This window comes from Cyprinodon tularosa, unplaced genomic scaffold (assembly GCF_016077235.1).
Source record: "Cyprinodon tularosa strain WSP-4 unplaced genomic scaffold, ASM1607723v1 ctg56, whole genome shotgun sequence".
In the NCBI taxonomy this organism is placed as follows: Eukaryota; Metazoa; Chordata; class Actinopteri; order Cyprinodontiformes; family Cyprinodontidae; genus Cyprinodon; species Cyprinodon tularosa.
Window position 1 is genome coordinate 2,005,098 of NW_024039296.1, and position 14,114 is coordinate 2,019,211.

The following is a 14,114-nucleotide window of genomic DNA, read 5'->3' on the forward strand; positions in this document are numbered from 1 at the left end:
TTTTGGACTTTATTTAAAAGGAAAACATAGGTTTATTTCAATTACGGTAGAATTCAAGGTGAAAGTATTTAAAAAAAAAACACAAACTAATCTTTTGTAAAATATTGTGATTACACAATATTTTACAAAAGAAAATCAATAATTTCAATCAGTTTCTGCATTTAAATGGGTTTTGATTACATTTATAGTGAGAAGTGTAGGGTTTATTTACATAATATTTACTTAATGAACATACATAATCACCCGCTTGCTAGTTTTTGCTACGGTTTTTCGGATCTCGTCAGGATTATATGAAATTGCAACGTTTTGGCTGCTACCCATCGCCTAGCATTTAGCAGTTAATGATTCCAACAAGCAAACTCATATTATAACTACCTTAAAATATATTCTGATGGTACATTTTCCCATGAGACTGGGTTGCAACCTGGTACATATATTCCTATTCCCACACACCCTTTTTAGAACCATCAGAATATATTTTAAGGTAATTATAATATGAGTTTGCTTGTTGGAATCATTGACTGCTTTAAAAAAATATTATTATTATTACTATGCTTTTCAAAGAATTTAAAAGGGTGTGTGGGAATAGGAATATATGTACCAGAGTTCAAAATACACATTTCTACAAGAATTTCAGATCAACTGTCTGTTTTCACAGCAGAGATGGTGGCAGTTATACTGAGTTTACAATGGGTGGAGGAGGTCAGAGCAGACAGGTTGGTGGTCTGCACGGATTCCAACGCAGTTTTAGAAAGTATTCAGGGAGAAGGAAATAATAAGAAAGATTTAGTATTAGAAATTCAGCACAGTTTATTTAGATTATACAGGGGTGGCATTGATATTTGGTTTTGTTGGGTTCCAGCACATGAAGGGGTAAAAGGAAACGAATTAGCAAAAAGGGCTTTAGAGGAGGCAATAACAATTACAATTCCTTTAGGGAAAGGGGAAGGAAAATCATTTATTAAGGGGAAAGAAACTGAAAAATGGCAAAAAAGGTGGAATGAAGATAAAAAAGGAAGAAGGTTATATAAAGTACAAAAGTCAGTATTAAATAGAAATATTAATGAGAGAAACCGAAGGGAAGAAATAATAATGATTAGATTAAGAGTAGGTCATACTTATTTAAATGACAATTTATACTTAATAGGGAGGAAAAATAATGATAAATGTGAAGGATGTGGAGAGATAGAAAATGTAGATGTATTGATGAACTGCAAAACATATGAACCTGAAAGGGAGAAATTGAAAAGAGTTGAAAGGACAGGCCAAGAATAGAGTCTTAAAGGATTATTGGGAAATAAAGGAAATATAAAAGATATTTATAGATTAAGGAAAGCATTATTTATTTATCTTCAGAATACAAAATTAAAAAATAGAATTTAATAGACGTAAAACAATGTTGCTACACACTCATGAACAGTAGGTGGCGGTATGCACGCCCCTTCCGTATAGCCCGTGGGACCGAAAACATTTTGAATGGAAATCAAGGGGAGGGGAGAAATTAATAAACTTCTGGTCCCAGTCGCTCTCTGTCATTGATTCCAGATATGCTGGTTGTGTATTTAAATTGTTTTGTTTTTTTGAGTTCCTCTTTGGTCAAAATCTGGTCAAAATCCATCAATGAGATCGCACCAAACAGGAAGTTAAATGCACAAAGGATCCGGTAGATTTCCAAATAAAACACATCCGATCTTAACCCATGATAATTTTTTCAACATTATTTTCTCCCGTATGCCACGACGTAATGCATTGATCTGAAAATCAACCTCAGACGCAACGCACGCAGTGGCGAGGGTTTGATCCGTCAGATGGAGTTAAATCACAAAGAATTCAATGTTGAATCTGGGCGGCAGCTAAATGCTAGGCGATGGGTAGCAGCCAAAACGTTGCAATTTCACATAATCCTGATGAGATCCGAAAAACCGTAGCAAAAACTAGCAAGCGGGTGATTATGTATGTTCACTAAGTAAATATTATGTAAATAAACCCTACACTTCTCGCTATAAATGTAATCAAAACCCATTTAAATGCAGAAACTGATTGAAATTATTGATTTTCCCACTAAAAGTTAGAGAAATCTCGGCCATGTTTATACCAAAACGTTACAGTTTCACATTATCTTGAAAAATCTTTGCAAGAAACGAACAAGCAAGTGAATATGTACATTCCCTGAGTAAATATTCTGACAACAAACTATACATTTCTCACTAGAAATGTAATCAAAACTCATTTTAATGCAAAAACAAACTCAAGTTATTAATCTTTCCACAAAAAAATGAGCGAATGTCGGCCATATATATATTTTTTTTTCTTCTCCCAGCTGGAATCTTGAAAGTCACGTGACTAGGACGTAAAACAATAGAAAGCGTATAGTCAGAAGAAATGTAACAGTACCACAAAAAAATGACCATCAATGTACCTCCACTACGTTTTGCAGTTTGGACCAACGTAGTGGGGGTACATTTTCCCATGAGACTGGGTTGTCTTTTCATAGAATAAAGTTACTCTCTGGAGATCCAAGGGATGTAGTCCAATCCTAAGCTTTTTGACATCAGAAAATGGGAGGGAAAATTATTAATTTTCAAGGCTAGCTTGTGGTTTAGGGTATATCTTAAATTTTTTTTTTTTACTTATCAATTTACTTTTAATAATAAGGTACTTTTTGTTTTATTCCTATCAAAAATATTTAAACAGGTACCTTTAAGTGTTAAAAAAAAGCTTTTCATACTTAAAATTAAGTATTCACATTAAAATCCCAGTTTCCCTTGCATCTATCATGCATTTGAATTAAAGGTATAGTGGAGGATTTTCGCGAATTCTTGAAAAGACCTGCCCTCTCCACTTGCAAAACCCTGTACCTGCTCCTGAGAAGGAACGCCTATTAAACACGTGCAAGAGCATCCACAAGCCAATTTCACCACACTACTGCACACTTTAAAAGTTGCTGTTTGCATCGCTCATACAAGCTTAATTTCCAAAAGAAGATTTGCAATTTTTCCACTATGTCAGACTAACCACCAGTGAGTGAAAATGGGGACGGACAAGTAGGACAGCCTTACGTAAACATCAGCAGAATGATTAACAATAAGGAGGATCACTTATTTTTAATAATCCACCCAGAAAAATAACATCCTCCACTATATCTTTAAAGGCTACTCCAAACCATACCAGGCTGAACTGGGCCTAAACCTGGTCCTACTTGTGTCCAGTACTTTTGTACTTTTATAAATAATTCACTGATTAGTCTAAATTCTCTAAACTGCTCTTACAATAATCAATCAATAAATTTCATCAATCAGTATTTTTTATATAAACTATTTAAAAACACCCTGGTAAACATATAGGAACAATTTTCTTTATTTTTGAAATCATAGTTGTTGACTCCATTGCAAATAGCATGTTGAGGAAATGTCCCAAAAAAAAAGAAGAAAAAAAGAAAAAAAAAATTTAATTGCTTTATCATTTTTTTCTATGGTTGTCCATGGTCATGCATTATATTGTGTAGTTTTGAAAAAACAGGCCAGAGTAAAAAAAAAAAAGCATTCAATTAAATCTCTTTTTGAGCATGTTTTATCAACAAAATTAAGTTTATTTTTTAAACAATGGTTTAAAAGGCAACAACTTTAATTAAATCCATTAACAGCTTCACTGATAAACATTTTGGAGCTATAAATGTTTAATGCTCATCTTCATTAAAGCATATTTCAACAGTTTTGTGTGACCATAATTGCTTCTAATATAAAAAGGTGTCTGTTTTTTTCAAACTCCTTTATTTTCACCCCCAGTTTCAGCATCCAGAGCCGAAATCCACCTTCTGCTGTTCATTTGTGTAATGATGCAACAAAACAGTGATTATCCTCTCCCAGTTTAATAAAGATGATTACAGATCACAGGTCCACATGGATGATTACTGCACTTTAAACAGCTATAGATGGCAACAGCAGTTGTTGGTAATGATGGACATTAATTGGTCTGTCAAACTAAACATGGTTTTTAAAATCGAGAAACCTAAAAACTAGCATTTTATTCAATTTACTTGTGCATGTCTTGGCTTGCTGTTTGAGATTATTCATGGTTTCTCGTAGAATAAATCATTCTGAAACAATGAGATGTGTCTTGATGATTAATCTGTTTCTCTGTACAAAATGCTTCTTAGAGAAAGTTCTGGGCTTTTTTTTTTTATTTTTTAGAAATGTAAACATGTCATTTGTAACAGTTTTAATATATGTCAGGTATGCTGAAGCTCCTCAAGCTTTAAGCTCTTCTCTGTTTTCTTATTAGAAGAACCCCTAAAAGACATTAGTTTAAATTATTTCTAACAATGACAAAAATATTTATACATATTTACTTCTTAAGCAGGTCACATTATAACCACACCCTTTAATTCATTATTGTAATTTTATGTGGTGCTGGAATATAATTGAAATACAAGAACAACCTATTTATAATAAATGTTAAATAATTCATAATCACACAGCTAAATTAAAGCAATAACTTGTAGAGCCGCATTTTGTAAAAATTATATTGGACGTTTTTTTGGGGGACTACATATTAAACTGTGATCTTTTATTTGAAACAAAAACCAAAAAGACAAAACGAAAAGCTCAAGATCTGCTTTGCTATAGAATGTCTGTAAGGATACACTTTTCTAAGTCTGCCATAAATTCTTCTTGGTAATTCAGCCTGGACACAATTTAAACACAAATTTCAAACTTATTAATATTCAATAAGAGGTTGGGCCTCCTTTTGCAGGTTGGTCACCTCAATGCAATGAACCGCCGGGGAGATTGCTGACCAATCACAATCCGAAAAAACATGGTCATTAAACCTGCTGTTGGTAATTTAGGGGGGCAAGGGTCAAATCCTGCTGGAAAATAAAATAATAAAAACACCTCAATTAACTTTTTCAGTAGAAGCTTGTCTGAAGTGCTCTAAATTTTCCAAGCAACTGCACTGACTTCCCAATTAAATTTCAGCAACATGGATTCTTTTCCTTCTCCCTGACTCCAAATGAAATGCAAACTTTATTTTTATCTAAAAAGATTACATTAGACAATGAGGCAACAGTCCAATTCTTTTTCTCCTTAGCTATCTGCCTCGAACAACTAGGGGTTAAAGAATCTCTGAGGCTCCTCCAAAGTTACCAAACATGTCCACTCTGTCAATACGTGAACAGTAATATCTTTATACATATCTTGTGCCACAGCCTTTACATTTTTAGGTGCTGCACTGAACGGCGCTACAAATGTCAAAGCTCATAGGAATATGCTTTTTTTTTACCTGAACCCAGCTGGAAATGCCTGCTGCTTTTGGTCACCATGTAAATTTTTTTTTTTTTACAAAGATCTTCTACACTTTTTCTTGCATTTTTTTTATCTACTTAAGCATATTTAGTTACTCTAACACAATTTTTAATATTAGCAGGGTAGAACATGAAACAATTGTGCTAAAGTAATTATATTTGCTCAAGTAGATTCAAAATATGCATGCCATATTTTTTCAGTGCTCCAAGGCCAAAAACAGCTGCATTAATGACCTAAAATCAAATTACAGCTTAAAGGTAACCAGTCTCATTATAATTATTTGTAGTATACAAATGAGGTTCTGTAAAATGAAATTTGGTGTTACGGTAAATTACGAAATGGAGAAACAAGGGGGATGAGTTGCACTGTATGTCACTTTTTAATTTTTTTAATGGTGCTTTACGGATCTTTTCCCACCTGCTGCAAAAACAAATGCATTATTATGCCTATTAGTCTGCAATTAAAAAGGAAGTATTTTTTAAAATTCTGAAATTGTGTTTTCATTAATTGTTTTGTCTGAGGTTTTCTGTGAATCATACATCTTCAAAAAAAAAAAAAAAAGCTCTCAAACCATAAAAATATGGCATTGCTTTCAAAACAGGTGATAAAATGTTTATTTAATCTGCAGCTAAAATAGAGATAAAAATGTTTAAACCCTTGAATATAAAAATCTGGACAACAAAACAAGCCCGCCTCTGTTTCCTGGGAAACAACTGTGATCCCTTTCATGATGCCTCACTATTAGTTTAGCACCCTGCAGGCAACAGGACAGAGATACTGGTCCGGAGGCTGCATGCCAGGTTGTAAGGCACAGGATGTATTCATTAAATGTTTGGTCTACTTACTGCACTTGGGGTGCCATCGGTATCTGTTAGCCTCTGGTGCAGATCAAACCAGACTGTCTGTAACCAGAAACACAACACCAGCAACATCAGTAAGGTGTCAATCAACAGGGGCAACTACAACAACAGCAGCAGCTAAAAGCACAATGATAGGTGTCAGTGCACACGATAAGAGTAGAACCAGGAACAAAAGGAGGAGATTTTATACTTTTATACAAAGATTATTCAAAAAAGAAAAACATTTTAAATGATGAATGGATGCAACAACCCATACCACTTAAATTTACTTGTAAAATTATACTTCCTTTATTTAGATTTAAGCAAACAGGCTTGATCAAGTTCAAGTTAGATAACTGGGATGTAATTAGTTAGAACTGGATGCTATCTAAAGACAGTGGCTTAGCCAGGTGGCCTGATAACTGTGTGCAAGGATGACAAGAAAGTCACTTTTCTCCTTCGCTTTGACACTCAGTGACTCCATAGTTACATAAGCCAGATCGAACAAGCAACAGTAAGTGACAAATCAAAACACTGAGTGACTCAGAGGCTGACTGACTTTTACCAAATAGAGGGAAAACGTAAGGACAGAGGGTCTGGTTGTTGTCCTCAAAACATACACAGTTCAGGGATTAGAAATTGAAGCTTGGTCTGACAGCACTGCCACAGCTAAACTGAAAAAAAGAATGGGCTTTGTGTTGCTGGTTGTTCAGCACATGAAAGATTAGACTCCACTCTAAACAGAATACAGGGTATGTGAGAAAGGGTCAAGTTAGCTATAACTATCTGGTGGTGTGTTTGGCTTTCATAATGGCTTACTGTTGGAAGCAACAACGGCATTAGATGACCACAAGGAGACAATCAAAAGCATAAAATAAGGATCCTCGCGTGCATCTTCAAGATGTTTTACTATGTCTACTATGTAAAAATTAAATAACTTATTTTTATATCAATTAAGTTGAGTTTTCTTTATCTGAAACCTATTAAAGTATTATATAGCCTACAGCTTTATTTCTTTTGGCTGAAATGTAATTGCTTATCTTTAATCCTTTCATGAATACTTCACCAGACCTCCATAAAATCAAGGCTTTTGTGTTCCTGCAAAGAAGCCTTTTCCTGTTTGCAGGTAGTAATAAATAATAATAGTTTGCAAACCAAGAACATGAAAGACAGCAGGAGAATGTCAGAACGACAGCCAGAAGCAGAGGCTGAATGGATCTACCTTTTGAGCAAGCAACAGGATTTCCAGCATGTAATCAGAGCAGTGGTGCCAACGCAGGGCAGTATTTTCATCTTGCCACATATAACATCACTCGGTGTGTGATCGGACCATTATTCATTCAGTAAACAAATTGTGATTTGCTCTGACGCAGTGTGATATTATCATTTCCTCTTCCAGACACCTGCACAGTGTCAGTAGGAAGATCTGAGCTTGAAGCATTTGCTAAAACAGCAGGATGCTTTTACAATGCCTTTGTCTCGTCTTCTTTCTCTAATATTGTCATTTTTTCTCTGCAGTACTGCACTCTGTAATCTGGCAGACATGTGTATTTTAACGGATCTCTCATTATTTTTAAAGCACAAGGTCAAACAACAACAAAAAACTGAATTCTCTTTCTAACAGCACTTCTACATAGCCGGCACATAATAAAAGATGGCAGTGACTTCTTTGTGCTTTGCGTCTGTTTCAGTAGGAGCTTACCAGAGTTGAGACCATAGATTAAATAAAACAAAGGATAATATTATAAGATAACTAGATTAAGTCTGCAAAGTTTACAATGGTCCTGTTTGCATCCTAGAATATTATTGTATTTAAATAGCCTAAACAAAGTTCAGACCTAAATTCAATTAACTGTCATGATTGTGCCCTATGTGGACTTTGTCTGAGTATCTTTTTAAGTTTTCATTTCCACTTTGATTTACCGTAATTTTCGGACTATTAGCCGCACCTGAATATAAGCTGCAGAAGCTAAATTGCATGATTTGTACATATATAAGCCGCACCGGACTATGAGCAGCAGGTTTTTTATGTTTAATTACCATATGGTCCGTGCACAGAGAGGATTGTCAGGAAAGAGGCAACTGTTTGGGGAAGCTCCTATTTATCAAAATTTCAACACAATTTGCATATTTGCACACGTTAACTTAAAAGATGCATTTCTACCGGTACGTTTGTTTTCCATAATGAGGGTGTCACACAAACTGTCTTGCGCTCGTAATGTCCGTCTTTCTCGCTCTCGTTCTGTCTCGTACGACTCGCGGTAGAAGTCTGCTTCCGGAGGACCTCCACATTCCCGCGCTCATGGCTACCGTACTTGTGTGTTGAAGCAAATGTGACGTCAACATGGTGGATGGTAAAATCCATAGATTTAGGTATTACCCTAGTAGCCGTTAGCTGTAAAAGTCCATAGATAAGCCGCATTGTATTATAAGCCGCAAGGTCGAAAAATGGGGAAAAAGTCGCGGCTTATAGTCCGAAAATTACGGAATGTCATTCTGTGTTTTCTTGTTCACTGGTTTCTTTTCCATTTTGTGTTATATTTAAGCACTGTTGCATTTTTTTTATTTAATCTCTATTGCCACCTCGTGCTGGTCTCCTTTCTCTTAGCTCCCTTCTAGTTACTTCTGTCTACACCTGCTCCCTATCAGATAATGAATCCTCCAATTGTTTCTGTCTCCCATAATACACCACCTGTTCAGTTACTCTTTGCTGGTTTCTTGTTCTTACTTGGCTCTGCATTAGTGTTTTCCCTGGTAACTTCTGGTTTGTAGTTTCCTTTATTTTGGTTCTTGGATTTTGTTTCTGTTTGCATTAAATAGCAAATACTCATCTCTAACCTCTCATCATCTCTGCATTTGTGTCCTCAACCAAATTCCACCCAACCCTGACATTAAAATGTTGTTTCAAATCCTTAAAATTGATTATTTTGTGCTTTATATCCAAGTTGACTTGTGTAAATTATTTTTTGCAAATAATTAAAGACCAAATTTTTCATCTCCTACTGTAACATTCAACATTGTTGGAGTCTTAAACCCTATTAATTCCTATTAATTGTACTCTATTATACATATCAACTTTAAATGTGCATGCCATTGCCCAAAATGGACTACATGCAAATAAATGCCACAATTTTCCTATTTTGTGTTAAAAGGCATGAAAACTGATATTATAATCTTTGGTTCTGCAACTTAAGCAAACATGAAAAAAATGAGGGAATTAAATTATTGTCACCATCTTTATTTCCTCCTCATAGAATAAAGCAAAAATGACTGAAACAAACAGAATCAATATTTTCTTTTCTGTTTGAGTGTATTTAAAAAATAGACCCTCACTGAGTTTAATCAACTGTAAAAAGAGATTTTCTTCAAGCCACAGTGGCTTCAAACAACCTGGTAGAAGTAATTGGCTCCCTGGGGCCTTAGGGGGCCACAGGTGATTAAAGAACATCTCTTTAAAGGTGTTTCAATCATTGCTGCCAAAATCGAGGTCACTGGACTGTAGAAAATAGTTTTACTTTAACCCATTTAACTCATTTGTTATAGGAAATCCCAGTTTGGCTTCAAGCTAAAGGCTTATTCTACCAAAGGAAGTGAGGAAACATGTTCTCTCTCTCCTCCACATCTTTATTCTCCTATCCCCCCTGCAGCATATACAGTAGTGTTTTGTTATCATTTTTTCTTTCTGTCAAGGCTGCTTGCTTTTGCAAAGAGAGCTGAAGCTAAGAGTCCATTAGACATAAAAGGCTCAGCACTAAAAACAAATGTAAAGAAGAGGATGAAGGACATAAGAAATGAGAATGAGGAAGATAAGATGATGTCTTGAATTGTGAAGTTGCCTCAGGAAAAGGAAAGTGAAATACTTTTACTGTCTTAGAGCCCTTCCTCCCTTCATCATCCCTACACGATGAAAAAACTCCTCGCTTATCCAACAACAGCTCCTTATTAAACATCTCTGAGCCTTTGCACTTCTTATCCCGCTGATTTTCTTCTCACGTTCTCTGAATGCAGCCACTGCCTGCAGCCTTTGTGGTCCTAATACTGCTTCATTCACTTTACACAAAAAAAAAGAAAATCCCATACAGAGTGTGGAAGCTTAGCAGCATGGATAAACAGCAGAAATATTATATACACACACACATGCATGAAGGCCTCGTCCCACTGTAAAATATGAGAGCAGATGTTGATGAATATGGAGAATGACCAAATACCTCCCTTTACTGTGTGTAATATACGATGAAAGATGCATTTAAACAATTTCACCAGTAGTTCACAAAGCAATACAAGAGAATGAAACGTACAACCCTGAGAGTGGCTATGATGTGCCCTATGATGTTCTGGACTTACTGTATGGTGTAGAGGTCTAAATCACTGTCTCATCATCCAGGAAATCGTGGGTTTGATTCTTGATATTGTTGTTTTTTCTCCTGTTTGTTATATCCAAAGATTTTACAACTAGATTTACAACCTGCTGTAAGAATAATGAGGCTTTCACCATTGTTCAGCTGGAAACAGATTGTTCCCCCTTTATAAATGGTGGAGCTGCTGCTCTAGTTGCTCCATTGCTCAGGAACCTATCCTCACATGCATCATTTCTAAATATTCTTATGTCTTGGCATGTGACAGAAAGAATACTGATGTAAGGGGAAATTGTTATTTAAAAAAGCAGATGAAGATTTTTTATGCTACATGTATGGTGCTCTGAAACCTCACCAGATTACAAATATACTGGTTTTTGAATTATGAAAGTTCTAAAAAATCTACACCAATAAAATTCTGCTAAATTCAATTAGATTGCTAGTATAGATGGATAGAGGTGCTTAAAATGACTGTATTGTTGTAATTGCTATCACCTTTAGAGATGCAGCGATCATAATAAAATGGCTGGGATTCAGCAGACTACTGCTAAGAAGACTGAAGCTGAAATAAAATTTGTGTCATGAACAACCCTGTGATTAAAAACTATGATGGAGAAGACAGATTCAGCACATCACAGGTGGTCCATCAATGTAAGAGCCAGAAATATCACTGCAGATCCTGCCCTCATATTTACAACAGATGGGTCAGATTGCATCTTAACTCCCAGAGAGATTGACATTTTCGGTCAATGACATTTTGACAACAAGCACAGCAAAAAAGTAATTTCTGTTACTTAAAAAGAAAATCTTCAAGGTTAGTCTAAAACTGTGCAAGCTGCACAAGGGTAGACAGCAGATGGTTGGTACTTCGTATTTTTCTTCCTCCTTTATCCCTATCTGGGGATTAGAAATAATTTCTGGTTGCAGTACTAGACTTTGCATCAGTAGTTTTGGTACATCATGCTGGATCATGCAAATCAGTTCCCAACCCATAGGTCTGTGAGGAAAGTAATCTACCTACGTTTTGCACTTGAACCTAAAACAACAGCAAATCAATCTTCGGTTAGACTTTATGCAATTTATTGATGTGGAAAGGCTCCACCAGAAGCAGTAGTTACTATAAATCCTTATGATAGTATTCCTTCATCCCAGTCATGCACACAATGGTATATTGCTTGATTCGTGCATCTCTAGGTAATCCCCATGAGCCCAACTGTCAGAGCTGCAGACCCTCCCTGTACTTTGAAAACAGGCGGATGAAAAGGCTCTACATGAGAAGGTTCCCTCCAGGTAGCATCTACCTTTTCCTGGCTGTGCCAGCACTGTGAACAGACGGCCATTTTCTCTGAACCAGGAGGTGGATATTAGGACGAGCATGATGATTCCAGCTCAAATTTGAGACCAATTGGCTCTTACAGCAGCTAATCTGCACAGTCACAGCAACTTATTTTTCAGCGAATGTTTAAGTAGTGAAAATCGTTTTTTTTTGGAGGTCTCTGACTTTGTTCAGCCTATGTAAGTGTTGTGATGCCCCAACGTTGTGAAGTGAGCAGAAGCCAGGTGGGAAAAGATGACTGCTTTGAAAGCAAGTCTTTTTTGGGGGGTTGAAAGAAAATAAAAGCATTTTTTTTTTTTTACATTTTTTCATAGTGCTAAAGGCATTATTTGATCATATATTTGCCTCCAGGGGACTCCGAAACTCTTAAAAAAATGACAATGTTGGATTTTGAAATGCCTTTTAACTTTGAAATAAAAAGGGAAGTGCGATAAAAACTTCCTGATCAGTGACCATAAATGTCATAGAAATGCATCTAACTTTAAAACTTTTCTAAAAATATGTGAAAAACAATCACATTTATCAAATAAAAAAAATACCAACCATTTATTTACTAAAGTTTAGACAAATTCTGTGCTTTACAAAGGTCAACAGAATATAACATTCATCACAAACAAGTCAGTAAAAGATTATTTGCTGTACTCGCTGTGACCAGTCTGAGGACAAGGTGTAACAAATTCCCTTACATAAAATAAATAAATGTGTTTCTTTATTACTGATATGGCTTAGATATCATTAAAGATCAGGACTTTAATTTAGATGCAAGGGTTCTACTTGTGAATCCCTCATGAGCATTAATGTAACACTGCCATCTATCTAAAAAACAAAGCAATTTGTAAGACTTTTCTGTTACGGTACCTTATTTTCAAGACGTCCAATCAATTCAGCAAGGCGATTGACCTGAGCCTCCAGACCTTCTTTTCTCACCTCCACAGCACCTGCAAAAAACAGAAGAAAAGAACAACAACTTCAAAAACACTTGAAGTATAAAACACACAAACTCACTAACATGGTTGTAATGTGTTATCAGATCTGATTAAGCTGGGATAGATTTATTCAAATAAATGCAGTCACTTACTGCTGCAATATTAATGTCATTTCCTCTAGTGAATAAACAGCTAATCCATCAATATGCTAATTTGTTTTCCTTCTTTGGCTTTAATACCCCACGAGATGCATGAGTTAAATCGTCTAAAATGATGCATTGGTGGTGTTGAGGATATTCATATACAGCTGAGGTTAGAAGTTAATGTAAAATACATATATGTCAGCAATTAAGAGATTTTGACAAAACACAACTGCGTAGGTCTTTAAAATTTGAAAATAGCCCCTTTCAAATTCGGTTTTGTTATGTGATCTATGCGTGTGTGGTGGGACAATAATCAACTGAAATATCCTAATGAGGAAATATGATATCATTCAATTAATATCCAACTCTTGACCAATCTTGGTAGGTAGCCACAAAACCCATTACTGAAATGACATAAAAGAGGTGCCATAGGATTGCAGAACAAGCATGCTGTAGTAATCATGAGACAGTGCACAGCAAAACCTCTGCAAATGTCTGTTGTGGACGGAGCAGAGACTCACTATGATCTACAGTACCAGTTTTTCACTTCAAAGAAAAGATTCGCTACAATTCAAAAGCATTGGTTCTCGAATCAATAAATTGAGATGGTCTAGTTGCATCCATGGCTGCACAAACTCCTGACCTCAACATACAATAGAACTCTTTTGGGATAAAATAGAGAGGACAGTGAACCTCTTGGTTTCTCATCCAACTATAGGACAAACTTGTGAGGATGAAAATAGTTAGCGCTGATTTCACTGTAAATTGTCCAACAACAACTTAAGCTCTATAGATTAAAAAAAAGGATGTTATCAAAGCTAAAAGAAAAACATGTAAAAGAAGACAGACAAATGCATCTTGAACATATAGTTTAGGTTAAGGGTGGGGCCCAACATTACAGCTTGTATTCAAAGCACTGAACATATTTGAAAACCTTGAATGATGATATAGGGAAACAATTAGTCAACCCCAGTTTGCTTTTATTGATATATATATATTTTTTTTGGTATTGTTTTTTTTTTTTAAATTGATTCTTCAAAGTAACATAATTTTCAGCAGAAGAATTGAAGTAAACAATAATTTTTCCATGATGTGTCAGGCATTATTCAGGTGAATGCTGCAGCTTGGGAGCTACACCCCTTTAGTTCAGCAACAGCTTGTTCTTAAAGTACCGGGGTACATTATCTACACCAAATTACTTGCATACTGTGA

General features: G+C 35.5%; 1 protein-coding gene across 2 annotated transcripts in view; it reads right to left on the reverse strand.

The window, feature by feature from the left end:
• Nucleotides 1-14,114, reverse strand: part of necab2 (N-terminal EF-hand calcium binding protein 2) — a 173,261-nt gene that overhangs the window by 44,820 nt on the left and 114,327 nt on the right. Inside the window, exons 8-9 of one of the 2 annotated variants that reach the window (XM_038305590.1) lie at nt 12,692-12,771; nt 6,149-6,205 (exon numbers count right to left, since the gene is read on the reverse strand). In XM_038305590.1, coding sequence (XP_038161518.1) covers nt 6,149-6,205; nt 12,692-12,771 — 137 coding nt within the window. The remainder of the gene's footprint in view (nt 1-6,148; nt 6,206-12,691; nt 12,772-14,114) is intronic. The other variant, XM_038305591.1, reaches the window with a different exon arrangement.